Source organism: Astatotilapia calliptera, unplaced genomic scaffold (assembly GCF_900246225.1).
Source record: "Astatotilapia calliptera unplaced genomic scaffold, fAstCal1.2 U_scaffold_1, whole genome shotgun sequence".
NCBI classification, from domain to species: Eukaryota; Metazoa; Chordata; class Actinopteri; order Cichliformes; family Cichlidae; genus Astatotilapia; species Astatotilapia calliptera.
Genome location: NW_020535618.1, coordinates 798,396 through 824,078, shown reverse-complemented (window position 1 = coordinate 824,078; position 25,683 = coordinate 798,396). Strand labels below are relative to the sequence as shown.

The 25,683-nt window shown below is 41.6% G+C and overlaps 2 protein-coding genes across 2 annotated transcripts; both read right to left on the bottom strand.

The window, feature by feature from the left end:
* Positions 1 to 175: 175 nt before the first annotated feature.
* On the bottom strand, positions 176 to 10,631 carry slc10a7 (solute carrier family 10 member 7). The gene is made up of 12 exons (XM_026160363.1): positions 10,343 to 10,631; positions 8,470 to 8,552; positions 8,239 to 8,375; positions 7,545 to 7,620; positions 7,425 to 7,463; positions 7,261 to 7,296; positions 6,514 to 6,597; positions 6,270 to 6,435; positions 3,721 to 3,772; positions 3,165 to 3,238; positions 2,661 to 2,806; positions 176 to 610 (listed from the first exon to the last, which is right to left on the bottom strand). Exons 1-12 carry the CDS (start codon positions 10,440 to 10,442, stop codon positions 578 to 580), a joined length of 1,026 nt encoding a protein of 341 aa, XP_026016148.1. The 5' UTR covers positions 10,443 to 10,631; the 3' UTR covers positions 176 to 577.
* Positions 10,632 to 11,540: 909 nt separating this feature from the next.
* Positions 11,541 to 21,056, bottom strand: ttc29 (tetratricopeptide repeat domain 29). The gene is made up of 12 exons (XM_026160446.1): positions 20,981 to 21,056; positions 20,424 to 20,515; positions 19,352 to 19,438; positions 18,720 to 18,779; positions 17,560 to 17,723; positions 17,205 to 17,381; positions 15,682 to 15,894; positions 14,487 to 14,572; positions 13,424 to 13,515; positions 13,035 to 13,158; positions 12,813 to 12,902; positions 11,541 to 12,507 (listed from the first exon to the last, which is right to left on the bottom strand). Exons 2-12 carry the CDS (start codon positions 20,495 to 20,497, stop codon positions 12,340 to 12,342), a joined length of 1,335 nt encoding a protein of 444 aa, XP_026016231.1. The 5' UTR covers positions 20,498 to 20,515; positions 20,981 to 21,056; the 3' UTR covers positions 11,541 to 12,339.
* Between the last annotated feature and the right edge of the window lie 4,627 nt (positions 21,057 to 25,683).

Here is a 25,683-nt window from a genome sequence, read left to right as displayed (position 1 = left end):
TAAACCGAGACAGCCATATAGAAACAAGTGAACCAAGTCATTAACAAAAAAATTTGACCTGTAAACTTGGACTCACTACTCCAGTATTAATGTACCAACATCCTCCACTCAACTAAACGCCACCAAAAAACTACTTGTAAGACAGACGGCATTTTAGAAAGTGTCAAAAATCCAATTGGCTGTTACAATACAGTATATTAAGTATCAGATAATCCAGATCGTCCATGTAACAAACACTGACGCAGGCAGCGACCGCTAGTGGGAAGGTAGAAAAATGTTGAAAACGGCAGAAAAGAGAAAAGACTGGTCCAAATAACTTCATCCTTCTGGCTCCAAAATCCATATAAAAATAGAACTCGCACTTAGTTTAATATAAAACAATATATGTGCTGGAAAGAGGAGTCCTTCCTCATCATAGAAAGAAAAGAACTGAGGCACGCGGTTCCTCTCGTTCTTTCCGCTAGGCTGAGGTCTTCGTTGATTGGTAGCAATAAGGCACACGTGACCACTGCAATCCTCCACCATAGTTCCCATTTGTATGAGACACCAGTAACTTCACAAAAGCCAACATTTCATGTCAGATGGGCTGCAGCGCTGACAGCTTCACCGCCTGAACAGAGACAAGAGCCATGAGAAAGAAAAGATTGAGAAGAAAAAACATTAGACAAAAGATGAGTCATTTAACAGGACAAAGAAAACTCTGGAATTATTTAATGACCGACAACATGAAGCCAATTACTCATTTCCCCCACCCTAGCAGCACACTTATAACAGGCAGCTGAAGCTTGTACAAACACAACGTTGAACCGTGCGTCATTAACTTTGAGAGAAACCCAGCTTCATAAACATTGTGAAGTGAAGCAAAAAGGTCCATGTCCCACCAACAACACAACATCCGTTTGACACCAGAGGGCGCTGTTGCACCCAGAGCGCAGAATTAAAGAGAATGTGCAAAAGAATTATTCATCTGATAGTGGCACACCAAAGTGTTCAATATTAAATAACTAAATATGTGGATAAAACAGACAACATAACATGGGATAATGTGAATATAATGGAGTTTAATAGAGCTCATTCTTATGGAAGTAGCATGATGACAAACAAAATGCAAGCTATGCATATAAAATTTTGTAAAAACTAAAAAACCCAAACATTTAATTATTAAATAAATTAAATGAATAGAATTCAAAACTGTAAAAACAATGAAAACAATAACTAAAAATAAACAAAAAAAGCCCACATTTTTTTGATCTAATGACACTTTGATGCTTTATTTTCTTTTTGTTTCTAATGAATTGAATAAAACATGTTTAAAAACCGGGTCGGGGATGAGTTCCTGCCCCAAGTGGAGGAGTTCAAGTATCTCGGGGTCTTGTTCGCGAGTGATGGGAGAAGGGAGCCGGAGATCGACAGACGGATTGGGGCTGCAGCTGCAGTAATGCGGATGCTGCACCGGTCCGTCGTGGTGAAGAGGGAGCTGAGTGTAAAAGCGAAGCTCTCAATTTACCGGTCGATCTACGTCCCTACCCTCACCTATGGCCACGAGCTGTGGGTAGTGACTGAAAGAACGAGATCGCGGATACAAGCGGCAGAAATGAGCTTCCTCCGAAGGGTGGCTGGCCTCTCCCTTAGAGATAGGGTGAGAAGTTGGGCCATCCGGGAGGGGCTCAGAGTAGAGCAGCTGCTGCTCCACATCGAAAGGAGCCAGCTGAGGTGGTTCGGGCATCTGACAAGGATGCCCCCTGGGCGCCTCCTGGGTGAGGTGTTCCAGGCATGTCCCACCGGGAGGAGGCCCCGGGGCAGACCCAAGACACTCTGGAGAGATTAGATCTCTCGGCTGGCCTGGGAACGCCTTGGTATTCCCCCGGATAAGCTGGAGGAGGTGGCTGGGGAGAGGGAGGTCTGGGCCTCTTTGCTTAGGCTGCTGCCCCCGCGACCCGGCCCCGGACAAAGCGGATGAAGATGGATGGATGTTTAAAAACATAATTTGTATTTGAATTTGATTTTTAATGACACAGATCGTGATCTTTTTTTTCCTCTTGTTTGTTCTGTAGTGACTCATATTCAACAGAGACTACATAATTATTTAGATGCAGTATATTGTTAAATTTAATGGGACTTACACAGCTGACTTTTTTTAAATGCCCAAACAAACAATAAACAAAGTAAAAAGACAAAATTTCAAGCTGAAAAAGTTTAAATTGTACAAAATGTATGAAAGGAAAATTGTTTGTCAGTGTGTCAGTAAAGGGCTTTCATAAATCAGAGTATTACTAAGAAAACAACATACCACATTCATGGTTCAGTCACACTTGAATATTATTATTATAATTCATTTTTCTTTCATGTATTTAATATTGAACACTTTGGGCTTCCATATTGTGTCTAAAAAGAAAACCCAGGGAAGCCACAGTAGAGATTTTTTTGAAATTACATACAAAAATAACTGAATTTGCTCTTCCGTCCGTTCTTACTCACTCGGGTCAGACAGAAGTGTTGGCATGCAGCCTTATCGCAACAACAGACTAGACTGTAGGGGGACAAGGTGTAGAGGTTAGTGTTGGCATGGAGCCGCCACGCCGAGGAGCAGGAGAGTTTGATTTAACATCGTCCTCAAAGTGCACGTGTGTGTGTGTGTGTGTGTGTGTGTGTGTGTATACCTTCTGCCGGCTGGTCATCCAGCTGCGGATGGTCGGCACGAGGACGGAGCCGAGCAGGATCTGAGCCGGATGGTAGATCAGGAGAGGGACTGAGATCAGAGACAGGTGCTCATAGCCCTCAAACACGATCTTCAACATGGGGATACCTGTGATTAAATAAATAAGGAAGACCTCATGGACTTAAAGCTAACCCAGCATTTAAAATTAGACTTCAGAATGAGATGCAGCGTAGACGAGATGACTTTGTTCACTTCATGCCAGCTCCGACCTGCAGCAGAGCTCACGACCGAGCTCAGAGCTTCACAGACCTCAGAAGCTCTTTCTAACTCCTCCAGATTTCTCCTCTCTTTACTTTCTAACTTAAAACTCCACAGAGCTCTCAGGAGACACCCGACACTTTATACAAGTTTTTGCGCGCATGCAGGAGCTCTCTTCAAACACAACTTTGATGTGAAGTTTCTCTCTAACACAAAATCTGAGCGTCTAATCTGGATGTGCACCCACCCAGGGTTAGAGACTTGTGTGTGGAGCAGAACATGATGGCGACGGTGTCCGCGGGGCTGAACCTGGAGCCTGGCCTGCAGAGACAAACAGGAAGTTAAAACGTGCCATCTGTCACCCTCCAGACGGTTTGCAGGTGGTGACCTTTACACCCAGAGCAAAATGTTGGAGCAGTTCTTATTGTTTTAGGGAGCCAATACATGGAATGATAAGAATATGATGAATAAATGAAATGTATAAAAATAAAATGTGTGAATACCAAACTGTGAAAAAAAAGAAATGAAATCTTAAAATTTAAGATTTGATCAAAGTTGTCGTTTTTCTGTTTTTAATTTTCACATTAAGGGTTTAATACTGATTCTTCTGCAAGTAACTTGATGACAAAAACTACAAGAAATAAATGCTGAAAGCCACTTAATGCTACTAAAAAATGTAATTAAAAAAATATATATTTAGAAAAACATTTCATCACATTTCTGGGCAGAGCTATGTAAAAATAATCAATATAATGAATATTAAAAGAAAAGAAAAGGACATGGTTGAGAAGGAGGAAGCTTACCTGGTGGAAAAGGCAAATGTGAGCAGCATGAAGCTGATCTGGATGGAGAAAACTGCAGAGCAAGAAAAAAAAAGAGGCAAATTTAACTTCTCATTTCATAGTAAGCTAAAATCAACATTTAGATGGACTTTTAGCAGTTTTTCTTTTTAAAATATTGTTTTAGATCTTATAATAATAAGAACAATAAAAAACAGTCCATTCATTACTAACAGTCTGTGGAGTGACCTCTGTGGTGGAAATCTTCAGTAACTCCTTCAGTAACGGTTGATTTGATTAGTTTAGTATTGAGTTCTTCGATTAGCCCTTTTTTGGATTGATCCACCAGTATCTGTTCTTCTACACTGCAGCTGCTTTGCAGCGGTTGTAGTTTGTACTAAGCATCTGTAAAAGACGTTGTGTGAGTTTGTTCATTTATGATTTATCATGGATTTTTATTCTAAATTAATAAAAATGTATGGATACTGAGATGTATTAGTTCTACACATTGTCTCTGAAAGTTTTCATTTTTAGACCAGCTAGCCTGAGGGGTAAAATAAAACACCACACTGTTTGTGAGGGAATAGTTGTACACGTTAATAGTCTATATATACTGTTTCTATGCTTCTATGCTATGTTTCTATGTGTTCAGTCAAAACACTGTTTATTTTATCTCAATGTATTGTGTTCCTATATTCAGCGATTACTGTTTTCTTTCCTTTTAAGTTAGCTTGGCTAGTTACCAAGGTAAACTTTAGGATTAAATCCAGTTAATGCTGATTTGGACGAGAGCTGTAGAGATTTTATGGTCATTTGGCGCCCTCTAGTGGCTGATACAAACTAGAGCAGTCAAATGGGAAACATTGACTACTGTTCTGTTTATTCTTTTCTGATATTTTTATTTGTAGATCACACTTAGTCGGATTGTAAATAAAGGGAATCTCAAGTCTTTTTTAAATCCTTTACCAGATGCTTGCAGTGGCTGTAATTACTTAAACATTCAAAGAAATCAGGTTCTGATGATTATACTCAGTCCTGGCCCCGGGGTCGAGCAACATGAGCTAACATCATTTTAGAAACTGAGCCTGCTTATCGCTAACCTCAATAAACAACACAGAGATAAAAACACTGGACGTGCCTTCCAGGTCTGGAAGGTGGGCTTCCTGAAATCTGCATTATTTTTACTGACTAGTAGAAGGAAACACTGGCAAACCTGGCAAACTGCTAAATTAACCAACACAATCATTAGGAGTCTTTTGTTTTCTTTTTTGCCACTGATTTTACTGAGAGCCAGAAACTTCAAGAAACCAATTACAACCAATCAGGAAGTGCACGTTTCCCTAGCAACCAGAGGTTAAATCATGTCCAACATGGCAAACAACTCTTGAACAATCTCTTGAGATCAGTTGGGTCAGCTTAACCTATGTTTATGGGAAAACGGTCTTAGCAGACAGTTTCCTTTATGGGAAACATAAAAGAACAACTTTACAGCCTCATGGCTGCGGGCCATGAAGAAAAGGAAGATTAGTCAGGACTTCAGTCATAAGTCCTGTGGTCAGCTGTTTAAGGATCTGATCAGGATCTCTTCTGGATGTCTCACTTCAGGAAGTGGACGTCAGGGTACACACCCAGAACTCTCTGTAGGGGTTATACATCTCATGTGGCTTAATTACACCATGGGATGCCTAATGGCTAATGGCTAATGGAAGTGAAGGATTTCATTGGGTGGTGGCCGGTATGCTGGAGCATTTGAAAAAATGTCATCTGAACAGATAGAGGTAGTTTTTGGGTGTGAAAAGTGAAGCCAGTGTAGAAGTGTCTTCAACCTGCATTATTTTTAATGACCAGCAGGGGAAGATCGCTGATTCAGCAAAAACTGGCAAACTGCTAGCTTAACCAACACAATCTTTGTTTTTTTTGGTGCAGCACATACTCTGCCACTGATTTTAACGAGAGCCAGAAACGTCCAGAAACCAGTGCCAACCAATCAGGAAGTGTACGCTTCTCTAGCAACCAGGGGTTAAATCGTGTTCAACATAGCAAACAACTCTTGAACAATCTATTGAGATCAGCTGGGTCAGCTCAACGCACGTTGGTGGGAAAACAGCCCTTATCTGCCTTGATCTATGTGCTTAGCAGTTTCCTTGACAACTTTATGAGCTCATGGCTACGGGCCATAAAGAAAAGGAAGATTCAGGACTTCAGTCATAAATTCGGTAGTCGGCAGTTTAAGGACAGGACGATACTGTGGTTGCAAACAGGCTTCCAGTGTTATAGAAGTCTGTGGGATAACAGCTCTCTGACCTCGGTAACACTTTCCAGATGAGCTCATATTCTCAGCCACTGGTTTCAGTTTACAGTGAATATAACATGAAGTCCACTTGAACTTTTGGTAGTTCTCAGAGTAACCGAGGAGAAATGTATTCAGGGATGCTTAAAAAGTTCAACTTTACTCAGCGTTTCAGCGCTAGCACCATTATTTTAACACTTCCTCTGATAGTTTAGTTCAAATTTACAATTTACATTTGATTTCCATTAATCTGCCATTGATGACACGCAGAAGGTGTACTGACTGATAAGGCCGACCAGCAGCAGGCTGGTGGGGTCCAGCTCGATGCTGGGGTTACTGAAGGTTTCGCAGAAGGTGGTGTAGATGATCATGAGGAGGACGGCGCTGCTGATGGCGCCGAACGGGGGCTTTTGCCTTTCCAGAAACTCCCTGAGGAAACCGCGACACACCTGCGCACAACCGAGCAAATCAGCCGATTTAGAGTTCAGACTTTAGACCAAGACTTCAGGACGTGCGCCGCTTCATACCTGACCCAGGATCAGAGGCACCACCACCGTCATGAAGAGCTGAGAGAAGATTGAGGAGAAGGGAACGGAGGACGAGGAGCCGAGCTGGAGGAGGAAGAGGAAAAAATAAATAAATACAGATATTATCACAAGAAATACACAAAATATTGATCATAAAAATAAAAAAAAAATTTTTAAAAAAATTGTGCTTAATTTTAGTTATTTTATGACTACTTTTCATTTTTATGACCCTTGGTTGCGTCGTGTCTTTTTTCTTTTAAAAGTAAGGTAAATAAAAACTTATTTAATTATTCGTACGTTCGTAATTATTAAGCTCTTCTGGTTCTAATTTTATTCTGATTTTCATTTTTATTGTTTTGTGACTGTTCAGTTGTGTTTAATGTCCTCACGGTCATTTTAAATCTCTTTATGGTTGCTTTGTGTGATTATTTTAGCTCATTTGTGGTTTTTCGAGCTCTTTTTGTGTTTAGAGATATTTACTTTGCATGCATACTTATTTATGTTCTTATCTGGACATCAAGCAAATCGAAAACAAAGTTTAAATTTATCCATTTTTCACTTTCTTCATATTTGGAGCAGGACTGGCTTGTAGCGTGTCTGTAATTTAAAAGTGATCATTTTGCTTGTTTTATGTCTCGGTTTGGTTGCCATGGATCTGTTTATGATTGTTTTATGTTCATAACCCGACCAGGACGTCCTTACAAACGTCTAAGCCTCATAAGGCGTCATGTGGCAGGCGGGACTTACAAAGAGCAGCAGCAGCAGAGGAGTGACGACGATTCCCTGCAGGGAGAAAAAAGGAAAAGAGAAATCAGGATTACAGCTTTGACTCTTCGTTCATTACTGCAGGATCGCTTCATTACAGTCACAATCCTCCAAGGAACGTGAAACAGAAAAAAAAACTGTCTTACCAAGAAGCTTCCAAAAGCAGAGTTGAAGATGGCGGCGGCCTGCACAAACACGCACTCAGTTTATCACTTTGGTGACACTGCAGGTTTAATCTGACCTGCTAATCTTTGTGTTTGTGTTACCTCGTTGCCTCCGACAGCCTTGGTGAGAATAACGGCGGAAGAGACCGGAGGGGGCATGCAGCTCACCGTCTGTAACCTAGGCAACCACAACAACCACAGGGTGAAGAAGAAAGAGGAGGATGAGGATGAAACAGATCTGAGTCACTGCCTGCCTCCTCAGAGGAAATTGTGAGGATGGAGGAATGTTTTTCACAAATGAGAAAAACAAAACAAAACAATGCAATACGATGTCACGCAAACAGGTCTGCAGGTGGGAGGGGCTTGTGTGAGACTGAGATGACCATATTAGGAATATGTCCCCTCTGTGATGTCATAAAGATCAGAAAAAAACTGCCTGAAATAAAGTTTAGAGCCGTCTGAAGTCTGGAATTGCTTCCACATAGAAAAAATGTTTACAGATCTTATAAATCTATATTTTATTTACAACTGATGATACAATTTTATTTATTTTAATCTGATGACTTCACTTGGACGGACCTCAAAACAAAACTGTGAAAAAAAATAAAATATCCTGTTCCTGGTGGTTCTCTGGGAAGAGGGAAGTCTCACATTATACACAAACACATGGAGCCGGGTCTGTAGTAATCTGTGAATGTGTGTCTTTATGCCAGCCCTCCAGGTACTGTGAGAATAAAGAACAACATTCTCACACACAAACAGACAGACACACAAACAGACACACACAGAGTCCTACCCTCTGAGCAGCCATTGGTCGATGGCGGTCAGTGAGAGCACCTTGAGCAGCAGCCAAACGGCGAGTGGAAAGAAGATGAGGGTGAAGGACTGAACAAAGAGGTGGAGCCGCACGTGAAGCAGCGCACTGGTCAGCTCCTGCACACAGAGACGGAGACTTTTCCAAACTGCACCTGAATGCAACACTGCATGTTCCATAACTGAGGACAGAAGCAGGATGGGAGCAGCTCACCTCCGTTTTTAGCGACAGGCCGCTGTTGAAGAAGATGAGCGAGACGGCGATGTACGCTACGGTGACCTCCGGTTTTAAAGGACCTGACAGACAGAAACAGATCAAATTTTCAAATGTGACATAGTCTGTGTAATACAGCAGGGAGAGGAAGCAGCCATCTGCTCTCTGTAGCTCTGCGTGGAGACCTGTTTTTACTGCAGTATGGATTAAAAGGGTTTTCACATCCGGTGCAGTTTCACCTCAGTGCTGCCTTTGTGACGTTGACATAATAGTTTCCTTAATAGGATTTAGCTTTCGGTTGGTGTCTTTGGTTCAGCTCTTGACTTGTTTTCCTCTTATTTATCTGTAAGGACCTTCTCTGTTAGGGTGTGCAGATTTTCCTCTTACGTTGCTTGTATGACCTGTGAGGTTCCACAAGGTTCACTCCCGGGTTCATTGTTATTTTCTTTTTACCAGCTTCTTTTAGCTAGAATCAATCTTTTTATGGCATTTCATATCATTTCTGGATAACCAGCTGGAGGCTAGTTAACTGATCATCCCAGATTACGCACTGACTCTTCAATAACTACCTTGTTTTAAACTTCATATATAACTGAACAAAGACTGATCGCACCACAACTTCTGCCTCCAAGTCAGCTGTGTCATCCATGCTCGCAGTTTACAAAAGATGAGAGCTGCATGTCTTTTAGCTGAAACAAGACTAAGGTGCAACTGTTTTCAACACAACAGCAGCAAATAAAACAAACAATCAAAGAAACAAAAACACACCACACCTGTGCTGATGTCATACTTCCAAATCATCAACATTCCATGTTGGGATGCCCAACATGCAAACTGGCTGAAAAAACACTGTAGTAATCTGTGAATGTGTTATGAAGTTGAGACTTCAAAATGCGTGATGTCACAATGGATTTGACCATCTTTTATATACAGTCAATGGTAACACGTTAAAATAAGAGTCCAGCAAATACGAGCAAGAAAACCCACTGATATTTGAAGGCGGCGTTTACGAGCAGCGCCTAAAGGCACCACACCGATAGTGGCGTCTTATCTAATCTACAGGGGAAATGAGCGGAGGGGTTATCAGCTCCGGTGGCGGCTGATTTGTAGTTATCAATGCTTATGCTTTCTCCTCACTTAGTTTACTGGGAGTAATTAAAGATGCCGATAACGTGCTCGTGGACGCGCACACATGAGCGCGGAGCGGAGCACGGAGTTGGGTTGACGTGTTGACATTACCTACTGAATGCAACGTGTCACTACAGCGGCACTTCAGGTACGGAGGGAGACACACACAAACACACACACAAACACAAACACAAACACAAGGAACCACTGTGACGTAGAGCCTGCTGCCCCGGGGCCAGCATGCAGGGGAACATTCCACTGAAAGAAAATCCTGAAATGTACACTTTGTTAAAGTCTGACAAAACCTCCATTCATTACATCACTACGTTATAAATAAAACCAACAGTATTTGCACCTTGTTTCGGCTCAGGTCATATTCACAGAAGCATGCAATGTTAAGTTGATAGTCCACACTTTTCTTCAAATTTCGGGGAAACAGCGCTAAATAAAGTCTAGAAGTTGTTCATTTATGGAAGATCAAAAGTTTCCAGGTAAATCAGCCTGTGGCGATTTATTTTGTGACTCCTAACGATTGATTTAAGGTGTTAAGTCTTTACCTGAAAGAACACCTTTGGCCCTGAGAGGGAAGTAAAAGGATGGCAAACGCTTTCACAGCCTGGCAGTAAAATGCCCCAAACTGACCACTTAATAAACGGAATATTTGTTCATTTAGAGTCATTCAAAGAGTGAACACATTTTAAAGCAACACCATTGAACTTCAGTGATGAACTTCCGACCCTCTCACCTCCTTTCACTCCGATGCTGGGCTGCAGCTTGGCCGATAAGATGACCAGCACGATCCCGACGATGAACCACTCCTTTCGTATCCTCGCCACGAGGCCCATGTTTCAGCTCGCCGGTGGTCCACCGGCTCTCCTTGCCTGCCCCCCACGGTCACAGCAGCCGGGACAGAAGTTCCCACAACTCCGGCGCTTCTTCTACGAAGCTTTTATCATCACAAAACACAGGCAGAGGAAGCCGAGGCTGCTTCCGGACACATGGGCCCAAACTAGCCGTAAAGACCAGATTACAGACACACCGACTCACTCATTACCGTAACACTACTAAAAGCAGCACAACATGCGTGTAACGATCAGAATCTGAAAAAATGTCAATAAAAGATTACATGTTAGGATACAGTTTCATTATTTATAGGTTAAAAAACACAATACAAGTAAAAGTATGAATAATACTGTTATAAATAAGAAACAGGTAAAGAAACAATGGATGTAAGGGTCAGTATAACATTAACACATTTTAGTAGATATTTAAAAAGTTATTTATTAAAAATATGTGCCATTTATTTAACTATAAACAAATAATCATAGCAAACATTTTAAAAAATGTAAAAAAAATATATATTTAGAAAATTGTGATAATGAGGTATTGTTTTAGGTGAACAAGTCATAAAAATATTTTAAAAAATTTAAGTTTGTACAAAAAAAATAGACAAATTTTAATTGACTTGGAGAACAACAGTATATAACATGTAAATAAGGCTGAAATCCCAAACCTCATGCTTTGATGTCCATTTCTCTTCTTACCAGTTTTGTATTCAGTATTTAACGTCTTTTAAAACAGTCAAGGTCACTTTTAATAGAAGACTTATGAACAATAACCAATGACAAACAAACTATATATCAAGTCAATAAAAGTAAATTTTAACACTGAGTATTTAAACTGACATTTTTACTCAGTTGTATATAGCATTCGTATTCTATTTTTATCTTATTGTATATTTTTATTCTATTTTATTCTACTGTATATAGTATATTATTTTATTCTATTCTGTACAGCTGTGTACTGTATTTATTCTTATTGTATTCTAATTTTTGCGTCATAACTTTTGCACTGTCCACTTCCTGCTGTGACAAAACAAATTTCCCACGTGTGGGACTAATAAAGGTTATCTTATCTTATCTTATCTTATCTTATTAAAACATTACAAGTTCTTGAGTACAGATGAACTGTGTGGTTGTAGTACATTGTTAACTATGCAGAAAAGGGATCTCGTGACGTGCTGTGATTAGACCCGTGTGATAAGGAGCGTCCTTGTAATGACATTATTATGACTGTTGTACATTTCTTTGTGGATGATGGCCTTCAGCTGATGCAATTGAAAAGTAAACCACGGTGCAGTGCGAGAGAAGGAAAGGTTTCTAAAGGAGCCATCTTTAGTTTAGCGTTTATCCTTTTCACTCTTATTTTTAATTGATACTATACAGAGGTGAGATTTGGGTAAACGACCGTAGATGTTCTAGGCTATCCCAGCTATCATATAGCATCCTATAGTCTTTGGTAGCATGCTTCATTACTGTGATCTGTGTTTCCTTCCTTTCAAATGTTTGAATGACAGTAAAAACGAGTCTTAGGCGAGATGCGGGACACGTTGCTAAACTGTTGCAGGGCTAACACAGACAACCATTCATACCTATAGCAAGTTTACAGGCTCAGCCCTGTAAATACTGACTCTTTGTATAAATTTGATTTGTTTATGAATAAAAGTCTTTGCATGTTATGAAATGCTCATGATTGTTCTTCACTCCATCACATCTGTATGATATCTCGATGCCACATGAAAAAAAAAACATCTGAAGAAAGATTTAAACAGTAACTTTGTGCTGCTGCCAAAACGTTTGGCCTCGACAAAGCACACAGCAGATGTTTCAGGGTTTCATCTTTATTCACGGTAACAGGTAACTCTTCTCCTTTCTCTCCCTCATATTGTCAAACGACGGCCCGTTAAAACCAGGCAGGAGAGTAGTAGTCCTCGGAATCCACACTGAGGTCCTCGCGTCCTCGTTTCACCTTCCAGGCGAGCAGCGCCTGCAGAGCGGCGGGCGAGGTTGAGGTAAGTTTGGCGCTGTATTTTCCATTCGTGGCGTGGGCGTGAGCGGAGGCCACCAACACCTGATGGAGGAAAAGCAGCAGGGTCACGGCCTTACAGTCGACATCTGGATCCACATAAACTGTCCTCAGACTCTTCAGTCAATTTAACTTCATGACTACTTCCTGAGTCACAGGTCTCAAAGTTCACAGGCTGAAGGACTCTAATGAAGGATGCACAAGTGTATCTTTTACTCTATTTTTATCTGTGTATAAAAGAGGTAACATGTCATCCTTGTTCCCGAGGTATTGCATTCACAAACTGTGTGACACGGATACCTCATCAGGCTTTTACGGCTGACTGCTAAAGACGTAAAGAAAAGACCGACCTGCGCTCTCTGCAGCCGAGCCACATCTTCTGTGGTGCAGGCCACCTTGTAGCCCTGCAGGTAGTACTCAGCAGCTTTCACATACTGACTCTACAGAGACACACAGAGATGGGAAAGCAAGCCCAGGTGTTTACGAGGCAAAGCTAACATTTTTCAGCTGCTATAAATCAGTGTGATTGGTTATTGATTCCTGCACTGAATACTGTGGGGTGTGATTGGTACCCTGCTGAAGTAGATGTTTCCCAGACACAGATGAACGTCGATCAGTCTGTGATGCAGTCCGCTGCTACGAGACATGGCGACTAACCTCTCCAGACACGCGACCGCCTCCTCGAAGTATCCCTCGCTGTGCCACACACACACACACACACACACACACACACACACACACACACACACACACACACACACACACACACACACAAAGATGGAAAATGAACACTTGACTACAAGAAGGTTACTTGACTCACATTTGCACAGAGACCTCCAGACAATGTGCTGATAAACTTAACTTAAACTGTAGAAATTTCCTTTGTGGTTTTTTATTTTTATTTAATTCAGTTTTAGTCACCATAATACACTTTTGTGTGTGTGTGTGTGTGTCTGTGTACCTCTTTAGAGACTTTGCCAAAGCTATGCAGGCCTTCACCGCTCTGTCTGTGCCGTCTAGGCTGTGAAAAATCTCCATGCTGGTGTTAAAGAACTGGACACACACACACACACACACACACACACACACACACACACACACACACACACACACACACACACACACACACACACACACACAGTTGAATAATTTTTGGGTGGATGTGCGTATGAAATGGGGCTTTACTGAAATCTGTTAAAAACACAGTAAGTGGCTCTTTTGTGTGACTTGTTGCCTACACCACACACATGTGGATTCATCCGCAGCCTAAAATAGTCCCACCTAAACTGCCTTTTCCCTCGGGTTCTGTGTTTTTGAGTTTGATTTTCTGTTCTTGGGTTTTACTATTAACACCTCTTAATCTGTCTCCCTGGTTTCAGTCTTATTCCATTTACTTCAAAGCCGCGTGTGAGACGTCAGGAGTAACATCCCTCCTGAGTTATTGTATTCCAGCAGGAAAGCTGGAAAAGCGTGAAAAACTGTATTTGCCTTTCTAGTTAGTAAACACAGCCACTCATGCATCATTAGTAATGCAGCATAATATTTGTGTTTTTGCAGTTAAAAAACGCAGCTGCAGCTTGTTCGTGGATGGAGAATGCTCGGTGTCTGCCTATGAAAATTCTGACTGGGAACTTAGAAGTTCCGACTTCCTGGAAACCACCCTTAATCTCATTAACCTCCTGTGTTCCCTTTTTTCTCTGTTACTGTTTAGTCCCTCTTCTTCTCTGTTTAATGTTTGCATTTGCTTTCTTCCTATTTTACTTTGAAAGTCCATTTTCTTCACTGTCCTTTGTGAGTTTTACTTCCTGTCTTGCTGATTCCCAGCTTGTTTGTTCTGCTCTCTCCTTTTCCTCATCAGGGTATAAATCATCCTGTCCTCCTTTTTATCGAGTCGTGTCTTCCCCTCTCTCCCCGAGCCCTCGATTTTCTTTACCTTTTGCTCCAACATTTATGACACTTTGTTCACGTCTTTGAGTAACAGCTGTATCTATATCTTCAGCAGAGTCAAACACAATCTTTGGTACCTTTTTGGCTGTGCTATGGTCTCCTGCTCTCTGATAGGCCAGGCCTACTTGGAAAGCCGCCTCCCCCTTCATGTGTTTGTCTTCAGCTGAAACAGACGTAAAAATAAAAACCACGTTATAAACACTAATCACTAAACACTAAGAGTCGATCTGATGTCTGTTTAGCAGGCCTGACTTCTATTGAGGAATTTATCCATATATAGGTTTTAGTTTTCGAATTCAAAGATCTTCCTGTGATTTTCAAAGTAATATCATCAGGAGTTTTGTAAAAAGATACTTTAAAAATAATAATAATAGATGTTTGTTTATCAAATGCCCAGCAATAACCCTCAACCTTGTAGTAGGTACACCCATGGTATCAACTGAAAATACTTGTCTCGCATTCACAAGATTTTCAGACCTTTCTGACCTTTGACCTTTAGGTCACTGAGTGTGGTGTTATTAACGTTTATATCGAACCACAAAGTTTTCAACATAAATTATATATTTGTTAATTTCTTTGTTGTAGCACGAATGGGAGACATCAATATCAATAAATAAACAATAAACATAAAGCTGTAAAACTTATGAAAACACAGTTAAAAATCCAAACTTCAAGCCTTCCTTTGTGTTTTCTAAAACTGTCCAGTGGGGCCAAAGTGGAGACTTTTGTAGGCCAGTTTTGGCCCCCGGGCCTTATGTTTGCACCCCTGATTTAGATGGATAACAGCACTAGAGGCTGGTTTAGAGGCGAATAACAAACTGGACTAAATGAACGTAACGTAAATGAACTCTTTATAGTATATATATATATATATACTATAAAGAGTGTCTCGACTCGATTCTTCTGATGTATCACAAATTAAATTCTTTTTGGCGACTGAGTTGAGGCTTTCGCTTGGATTATGGTTAAAAAAACCCTGTAATTTATTTTAATAAACAGAATAAATAAACAGACAAATCTCCTCCTTCTTCAGAAGAATAAACATTTCAAACTCTGTAGCTGTCAGGACCAGTTCTTAACCCCCTCTGAAAACGTGGTACTCGTTGTTTTGCTGAATATTTCTCTGCTTCTGCCTTCACTGTGATCCTCTCAGCACAAACACCTCCTCCTCGGTCTATTTTTAATCTAAATGTTACACATGTGTGTGTTTCCGTGCACAGATTACTCCGATGCGCTGCCTCTCACTGTGTTTTTAGCCCTGGTTCCACCTACACTCCGCAGCCCTGCTGTTGCCTTCGTGAAGCAGCGTCAGGGCCTTCTTGTGGTCCTCGGCGGCCAGCGGCGCCTCCGCGAGCTCTCTGTAGATCTTCCACAGATCCCGGCAGGCCCGGAGCTTCAGGGGCCGACCGTCTGAGTCCAGCCAGCCGCCGTCCTCCGCCTGTTTGCGGCATAGCTCTCCCTGCTGCCTCGCCTCCTCCAGCTCACCTGAGAGAGGTGGCATTTTTATAAGAGTGGGTGGAACATGAGTTCAACCGTCACAGAAAAATAAAGAGAAAAAACAGCAACAAAACAACTAAATCAAATAAAAATACCAAACATCTAGCTGGTTTTGAGGGAATAAGCTTGAGTTTTAGATCATCTGAGTGAAGAAATGTTTCATTTTTTGAGTGCTGATTTAGCTCACAGGGTCAATCAGGTGACCTATACGCCATAAGACTAACACAGAGGGCTGCATTCAGGTCGGTCTTCCATCTTTCTTGTCTTCTCTGCACCGCCCTGTCACAATAAATTATTAATTTGAGTTAGAGTTATTTTTAATCTCAGGCTTTATTCCACAGTGTGTTCTTTGTCTTGTCTTCTTCTCGTCGCCCCCAACCAGGAGATGGCTGAAGCTTCCTCTGCCGGAGGTTTTTTCATGTTAAAAGGGAGTTTTTTCTTCCCACCGTCTCCAAATGCTTGCTCATAGAGGGATGTCCGATGGTTGGGGTGTTGTATGTTGTAATTTATCACGAGGACCAATAACAGCACAAGCAAGAGGGGATCTTATCTTTTCAACACTGCCCCCCGGTGACACTACACAGCTACAACACTCACAAAGGACCAACACACAACTGCCCTCTTTAGGTAAGAGACTAATGCATCAGTGTCAGTGAAGGACAAGTATGCCTGTGTGTGCATCTGTGGCTCTCCACTTACACACAGAGCAGAGCACTAGACACTCCCACAGTGCGGGCAACAGTGGTCCTAAAACGTATTACAGACGGACTGCAAGGTTGGCTGGTATTTTACAATAATTCAAATGATTACGTTTGTAATTATGATTAATTTTTACAATGAACGTTTCAGGATCAAACTGAAAGGAGAAGCCACACCTTCCACTGCAAATGCAAGTTAAATAAGGTCTTATTGTAGGTGATATTCAGTCTCACATAAAAATGAAACACAGAAGAAAACAAAACTTCATGTTCAGCTTTGACTTTCTTTTAATCTGAATGTGATTCAAGGTTTTACTGGTCGCAGTTTTTAGTGCTGCTCATCTAAATCACCTCGACCTTGGCACTGCGCTCACCAGAAATAAACCAGCCAAGTTTGAGGCTGAATGGATGCTTGGACGTTAAGACAGGCTAAGAGCAGACAGTCAGAGAGTTTCATTATTCACTGTCATCGTTAGTAATTCAGATTAGTCAGTTACTGTTTCTACTGTCTTGGAGCAACTGTGACCACATGCTTTCCTCAGGGATTAATAAAGTGCTGTGATTCTGATCATTCACTGTCACTATACTCGGTGTGTGCACCTCGATCCAGGTACAGCTCAGTCAGGCAGGCCCGGGCCTCGGTGGCTGCTCTGGAGAACCTCCCTTTCTCTCTGTCAGTACAGCTGTGGTAGAAGTAGAAGCGGAGCCAGAGGTCCTCGGGGTCTGAGAAGAACCGACCCAAAAGGAGACGCTCCTCGCAGACGGTGGACCAGATACCTGCAACAGAAGTCACCTGGTCCTGAACCATGGACGCAGTCTTGTTCTGTGTTCTACCAACAATAACCTTACACTCATTATGTCACTGACACACAAACACACTGATCTAATCACTAAATGAAGCCTCACTGGAATCAGAAGGATTGAATCGAGGCTCTGTGTGCGTGTGTGTGTGTACCGGTCCTTTCAGCCTCCTCAGCCAAGCTCAGGTGCTGGCTAATGGTCTCCATTTTGTGTCTTTGTTCCACCAGAGGAGGAGCACGAAGCCTGAGTGATCCCGGTTCAGCCGTCGCCCTCCAGTCCTGATCAGAGCGCAGCAGAGAGACGAGCTCAGAGAACGACCTGAATGACAGAAAGACATTTTTGGGGGATCTTTTTAACTTTCTGTAAACTGGAATGACCACCTGGGAAAAGCACGTCAGAGCACCAGTCCACTGTTTGTTAGAAATGTGCTGCACTGAAGCTAAACATCAACTGTGGAAGCCTCCATCTTCCATGAATTCTTTTTTATTTATAATGTTTGTTGTACAGTCTATTTCTCATGATCCTGTCAAAGGGAAACTGGAGTTTGCTGCAGCCAGTAATTACTCCAAGTCGGATTTTCTTTGATAGCAATAACTTCAAATGCTCACCGCGCCTGCATCAGCCACAAACCGTCAAACAGAGATTCAATATAACACAGGAGGAATCACAGCAGTGAGATGAGTCTGGTATCAACATGTGGGGGAGAAACAAAACATAAAATGCATTTTGAAGGTTTCTCCAGAGTACCGGCTCTTTCCCCCTGTGTCATAGACATTAAATGAATGCAGTGTTGCTGTTGAAACTGAGACGTACACCATGAGAAGGTTTTATCTTTGGTTGCAGATTTTAACAAAGCCTGAAAATCTCACACACCTGTCTCCAGCACTAACAAACTTAAGAGAGCTCAGAGCTGCTGTCAAAATAAGATGACTTAAAAAGTGCCACTCTGTGCAGTTTGGGGGTCTCTAACCCAGAAAGTGTTGATGGCATGAAGGAAAAGCTCAGCTAGATATTTAACATCACTGTACAGTGGAAAACAGCAGGCTCTGAGGCGTTTGGGTGCTGTAGGAAAATAGGAAACAAGCAGTGTTGGTTGGGTCCTGTGTGAAATAACGAAATGTGTTGCATGTCTGATGGACAATCAGTTCTTCATTATAAAAAACATGTATTTCATGTCTGTGAGTGTTTGATCACACTGACGGTAATTTTGTTTTTGTACATCAGCAAAACTGTGCAACGATCAGCCTGCGACTGCAGAATCTTGTTTTTGAGTCAGACATTAAACATTTATCTTGCTGACGGAGAAACAGATACCTGTGGAAGCCTTCCTGCAGCAGCCGCACACAGATGCTCTGCTTCGGACTGCTTCTGAACCTGATGTGAGAGACGGAGGAGTAAAGATTACAGATGTGAGAGAGGAGGAAGACCATGTTAGGCAGCTCAGTGTGGGCGTGTCACAGGAGAAAAATCAGTCGGCAGCCCTTCTCTTTGCAGCAGGGGGCACTCACACCACTCAGATTTCACGGTCACGATTGCTGAGCAGTACATCTCTAACTCCTTAAACTAACTGCTGACTGGCACCTGTACACCTGAGAGCTGTGCTATGGTTTTCTTTGTGTTAGCTGTATTATTGTAGGGTCTTTACCTTACAATAAGCGCCTTGAGGCAACTGTTGTTGTGATGTGGCGTTATATAGATAAAAGTGATTTGGACTTACTCCACAAAATATCAAACCACAGTCAGAGATCACAGGGACGACGATGGTGGTTATAAACTTTCACTACTAAGCTGGGCTCTCAGCTGCAGGCTCTGAGCGCGCTCGCATAAAATGATCCCTATGAGTGCCCACTACTGCAACCAGAGACATTATCAAATATGATAAAATGGTGATTAAAGTGGTGGTGCCTGTGTTAAAATCCACCCAGTGACACTGAGGATGAACTCACAGAGCGATTTCTTTCCTGGTCAGACTCTCTGCTGGTCGAGCCGGGCCCAGTCTGGCTCTGAGGGACTCCTTCGTCTGCTTCATCCTGCTAAAATACACACACACACACACACACACACACACACACACACACACACACACACACACACACACGGGAAGTTGAGTTCCCATCATTACTTCAGAGACTGATACCCTGCTGCTATGTCACTGCGCTCTCCAGCACATTGAGTGCTGCTCTAAACAAAGAAGCCTTAAGTGGAAATTACTTCCAAAGACCTGCAGTTAGCACCAGTGCTGCTTTCTAAGCACACTCTGTAGGTGGAGCGCTTTGGTTATGCTGAGGAAACACTGTTTGAATACTTCAGTCATCACTGAAGGAAATCAAATATTCTTTAATAGTGCCACAGTTCATCTGTTAATAGTAAGGGGAAATGAATGACACTGAAACACAATAGATGCACATGGAGTAAGTGATGACTGTAATACATCTGATAGCGGGGTAAATCGCCACATATTCTGATTACAACTTCCTGTTTCTGTCCGTAAAAAGGCAAGGGCGTATTTATGTTCCACCCTGTCTTTAAGAGAGCCACCAGCAGCTGTAAGAGCTGCACCGAACACTGAAAGTGAGGTTAAAGTTTACTCTGAGGGTTACTTCTGTCCTCACGCTAATGCCATGCTGTCAAAGCTGTAAAGCATATCAGCAGGTTATGGCATGACACAGAAAACACATCAGTAATACAACAACCTGTCAGTTATGTGGTGCTTGTTTTCATTACCTGAGCACTATGAAATATCTTTGATAAAGAAAGCAGTGAATACTTTGCCCTAGTATTTAGCGAATACACAGATAAGCACAAGTGATGTTTGCTTTGATTTTGATGAAGAAGTAAAGACAAGGTCACGAGAAGGTCTGTGTGGGTGTTCCAGGAAAGAAAAAGGAGGAAAAGAGGAAGATTTGTGGATGTAATAACAGAGGACATGCAGAGAGATGATGTGACAGGAGGTGATAGGAATAGGGTGAGATATCCTCCTTGCTCTCTGCCCTTTCCTGCCCTGCATGCGGTCCTTACCTGTAGTAAGTGCTGCTCCTCTGTTTGCTTTTGTTGGCATTAATTTCAGGGAGAAACCCAACAGCTGTGTTCATCTTCACCTGCAGGTCAACCTGGTGGAGAGAGAGAGGACCCCACCCCACAGAAAACTTTATGCATGAACTGCAATCAGTTTAACACTGATGCCTCTTCTAAAATCACAGGGTTTTTATCTTGATTTGAACAGTTTTGCTGCATCTAACAGGGTCACCAAAGAGCGCAGGTCGTTTAAATACAATTACAATAATTTAAGTGAGAATAAGTTAGGCAGACTATTCTGGAGTGTAATTGTGATATTTACAGCTGCACTTTTTAGAAACACACGCAGAGCTCCTGAATTACCGAAAGAAAGACACAACCAGCTGCGCGTGACGGTGAAGCGGGTGAGGTGCACCCGAAAAGCTCCGGAATGAAGCTAGAACGTGAAGCTAATGTCATTAAACCGGAATAACAAAAACAAAATAAAATAAAATAACAGTAACCCTGCTAAGATTTTAAATGTAACACACGGAGAAAGAAGCGCAGAAACACGAACTCACCGCCAGTTTTATTAGAGAAAAACTTTCCACGCTGCCAGCACACTCAACTTCGTCACTATGACAACACCGAACCAAGTCGACCAGAGCAACGAGCTGAACTGCTTCCGGTCAGGTGCTCCCATTAAAAACAATCATTTTTTGTGTGTATATTAATTTTATTTATTCCATGGGTTTGTTATTATTGTCTTCGTGGTGACTTCATGTGTATCTTGTATAAACTGTTTAACAAAAACTTCATAAAGTCCAGTTTTTTTCTTTTCTTTCTCTTCTAACAGGTAAGTTTCTTTTCTTTTTTTGCATTAATCCCAGAATGAAGAGGAATAAAGTCTGACAGTATTTTCCCTGTAAATTTACAGCTTTATCTCAGAGAGTGCTTAATTTTTAAGAAGCTTCACTGACTTTAAAAAACAATTCTGATCAAAATCTTTCCAAATATTTAATATATTATAATAAGCCAATTTTATTTATAAAGCACTTTTAAAAAACGATAGCGGCTCCGGCAGATCCCAGGAACGACATTCAAGATCTCTGTCCAGAGGAGCGCAGTCCTAGGAACAACTAACAACAACTTTTTTTTTTTAAGTATTAGTTATATATCAGTTATTAGCAGTTTTATCAGTAATTTGTAAGACCTGCATATGACAGAGGTTCATGAAGAGCTTGTAAATAGTAACATTACACACCAGAGGATGCTGCAGAGAGGGGTTCATTCATTTCATTAAATTAATTTTTCATTAATTTGTTCTTCAAAAATCAGTTTAGTTATTGCACGTGAGCACAAATGGTTGCAGAAATCTTGCAGACAGAGTTTTAAACCACAGCCAGTCACAAAAATGTCCGGATAAAACAACAAAAGCCAAGAATGATTTTGACTGTGGGGGCTGACAGAGCAAAAAGACGCAGTAAAACTGCAGCAGTGGAGTCAGCGGGGGTTGAGTAAAGCTTTTAAAGGAGCCTTTTCAAAAAGATACACAAATTTTTCTTATTAACACTGCATTAAATCCTCTCCTCCTCACGATTCATCTGCTTCTTTCCCTGTTTGCACTCTGCACACATCAGATGTTCGGGTTCCCGCAGTGAGACTTTTCCATTCAGCCTCACCACAGCTGGATGGAAATAGTGTGCCACTGCGGGTTCTTTGCGGTTCTTCAGAGCTTTATAATAAAGTTTCACGAAATCATCAGCAGCTGAGGGGACGTAGAGGCTGTTTCCTGTCTGTCTCAGTGGGCTTGATTCGCTTGTTTAAATGAACTTGTTTGTTCTCGTCGCTCTAATTAGCTGCGAGTGTAATTTATCTTTTTATCAGCGGCACTTCAAGACGAAAGTGAGAACGAAACCTGCGCTCACTGAAGATAAAGTGCAGCACTCGGTCCTGGTGGTCCTGTACATGCTTCTGCTTCAAAGGAAAAGCATTTGTTGTTCACAGACACAGCACATCTTTTTCATCTCTGCAGTTAAGCCGCGCCATAAAACTGATTACATTTATAAAATTAGTCTTGGCATGTGGCCTGTCAAGCTCCTTGCTCCTCATGGGTGCAGTTTACTGTGATAAGAGCAGCACATTACCTCGCAGGTTATCTCCGACAGAGGGGTCACTGATTTCACACAGTGATGCACAAATCCACGCTACTCATTGCTGCCTGACTATGCTGGCTTTTTGAGTACTTCTTCTAAAAGGGCACGCTCGTAAAAAACAACAGTATAAAAATATTAAAAGTACACAATCTGGGGACAGGGGCACCTCCAGACTTTTTTCAAAGGGTTGCTCTAAAAATATTGGAGTGGCACACCAAAAACAGCATTTGCCCTTTTATTATGTTGTTGTTAAATATAGGTTACTTGAAGAATATAGCAAGAAAGAGAGAACGAACATGCCTTAGTAATTTCCTGCTATTAAAGTTGATATGAAAATATGGACCCATGAAAACCACATACGATTTCGTGATCAATATTAATCTGATTCATTAGATGAAGTTATAGATTGATTGAACATCCCAGCCATTAGTTTAATTGGTAAAATTATTACTAACATAGGACAGGTTTGCTTTGTGGGGTTTCCCCTACCCGACACGCACGCTCGCGCACACACACACACACACACACACACACACACACACACACACACACACACACACACACACACACACACAGTACAGTGGAAATTGTTTTAGCGACTCTCAGGATTTATTTGAAGAGCATAAACAGAGCTGAGTGAGAGTGGATACTGGAGTTGGATGAGTCAAGTTGGCCAAAAGTCAAAAGATAAACTCTAATGTTGTTCAAAGGGCTGCAACTGCTTACACCTCAAAATCCAGTCTTTTTTATTTCCAAGTATAGGATTATTTGCAATCGCCATAATGACTATATGGGTTACTTGGTCTGCAGTGAACATGCTTCCTCTGCCCCAGCATCTGGTCATCTAGCAATTCTGTAAAGTAACAATTTCAGTATTTGTACATCAATGGTATTGGTGTGTTTCTCATTGGCATATGGCAGTGCTACAAATCTTTGTGCAAAGTGACTGTACTAACCGATTCTCATTTCAAGATGTCCTTATGGTACTTGCTACAGTGTAGCGGCTCGAGTTAGGCTGGACCCGTTGGCCAGCTACCCTCAGGGTCATTCCACGGTTGATGACATGGTCCACTATTGTAGCTCTGATGTCATCAGCAATTCTATTTCTTACTCTTCCTACCCTTCCTCTCCCCCCTCCTCATCTTCCTCTCCCCCCTCCTCGTCTTCCTCTTGCTCCTCCTTGTCCTTGTCATCCTCTTCATCCTACTTCTTCACCTCCACGTCCTCTTCCTCGGCCTCCTCTACTATGTGGACAGGGGTAAGAAAGGCAGGGAAAGACCCACACATGAGAAACTCCAACACTGACCAAGAACATCAGGGAAGAAAGAGCAGTAAAAAAAAAAAAAAAGTAATGTCTGAGATATGAACAGCTGTAGATACTGAAGAGGCTAACTGAACACAGGTGTTGAAACAGAACAAAGGAGGCAAAGAAAGTACCAAAGCCAAATATCAATACTATTGATACCAAAGTTGGTATTGATAGTATTGGATCAATTTTATAATTTAAAAGTAATCATACGTAAAAAGGTATTTTCTGAGTTTTAATTCAAGCACCACATGGAGCCTCTGTTTGTGTTAGCTTGTCATACGTGTTCAATTCAATTCGAATTTGAAAAGGATATTTTAGTGAAAATTAATCAACAGTTTTTAAAAAACATTTGTATTTTTGCAAAATTGGCACTGCTTTTCCTTTACAATGGGTTTTAATTCCCATTTTGATTATAAGAATGAGCAGTGAAATTTTTAGGTTTTTAGCTTTAAAATTTTTTAAAATAATTTTTCAGATATTTTCCTGCAAATGCTGTCTCAGAATGTAAAGTACAAATACCTGAATGTGGGTCAACAGACAATTAAAATAAATATATATTGTGGTGAAGGTGTGGTCCCTGGCTCAGCTGTGCAGTGCTCAAGGGGCAGTGCCAGTCAGGTTCATGGTACAGGTATGTGGTATTTTATTAATGAGCTCTCTCTCTTCCCTGTTGATTTAGTGAAGCCGCAGCAGAGTGTGTAGGAGTGCAGCGGAGAAGCTGCACGCGTGGGTGCAAAACCGAAAGCCCAAAGAACTGTCATATATATATATATATATATATATTTTTTTTTGTGGACACAAACATGTCCTTCTGTGCTGCATGCAGAGAATAAGGGAGAGGGCCATCCTCTGATGTAGGTCACAGGTCTACCAGCTCCTTCCCTGGGCTTTGAGCCAGGCAGTAATATGTGTGTATTTGTGCCAGAGAAAAAGAGTTATTATCCGGCTGCATGCTTCGAGTCACGTAGAGCTTTGATGTGTTTATCTCTGAGTTTACTGTCACAAATAAACAAAACACACGCACACACACTGGGCTGCATATCTCCACCGACTCGCTGGGACTCAGATAACATGGACTTCTCGTAAAGGCACACTTAGCCCCGACATCAACTTTCTGAGGTCAAAGGTCACGCTGAGCGGAGCCAAATCAAACTCATACAGAGACAAAAAAAGACAGACAGATAACTGGAAGACTGACACACATGTGTCACAGATGTTTAACCATGCATGCTCCCACAAACATGTTTCAGTCAGGAATAACACGGGCTGTGTGCTTCTGCCAGATGTTTAAACGTTTCCATGGTCACAGGAGATCCAGAGCTTTTTCTCATTTCCTGTTATTGCTGAACATAATGACGGTATAACGGTAAACAGCGAGAAACGTGTTTTTAAGCCAGGTATTATCACTTTTCTCTAGGCACTCCAAAAACTGTAAACAACAACAAATGATACACTGCCTTGAAAAGACATTACTTGTTGCTTTTAGTGCGATGAGATCTCAAAAGCCTTTATGTAGTTTAAAAAGTACTTTTTTATTGGAAGCTGGGGAACACATTATTGACTCAAAGAGGTAGACTAAAACTCTCATGTGCACACCCTGTGTCAGTGTTAGATTTCAAACAGGTGGATGATCAAGAATGGGCAAGATTCATACTGGATTGATCCGGGCCCAGTCTCTGATCCTGCTGGCCAACAGGGTATCAGTGGAATCTGTGCTGCTGTTGGGCGAAGGACAAAGGAAAAGACTATGTTTGCATATAACACTCTAATCTGTAGTGAAAGTTGGGAGGAGGTGCAAAAAGAGCCTGCAGCAGTGGAG

Bases quoted from the DNA above. Each gene is read 5' to 3' on its own strand.
- ttc29 (XM_026160446.1), bottom strand. From the start codon at position 20,497: ATGAACACAGCTGTTGGGTTTCTCCCTGAAATTAATGCCAACAAAAGC. The intron at 14,573-15,681 runs GTAGGTGGAACC...CGTCTGTTTCAG, and splicing joins CAACAGCAGGGCTGCGGAGT to CTGAAGACAAACACATGAAG. The intron at 13,159-13,423 runs GTACACAGACAC...TGTGTGGCACAG, and splicing joins TTGGCAAAGTCTCTAAAGAG to CGAGGGATACTTCGAGGAGG.
- slc10a7 (XM_026160363.1), bottom strand. From the start codon at position 10,442: ATGGGCCTCGTGGCGAGGATACGAAAGGAGTGGTTCATCGTCGGGATC. The intron at 8,376-8,469 runs GTGAGCTGCTCC...CTCTGTGTGCAG, and splicing joins GCCTGTCGCTAAAAACGGAG to GAGCTGACCAGTGCGCTGCT. The intron at 7,621-8,238 runs GTAGGACTCTGT...GTGGTTGCCTAG, and splicing joins GACCAATGGCTGCTCAGAGG to GTTACAGACGGTGAGCTGCA.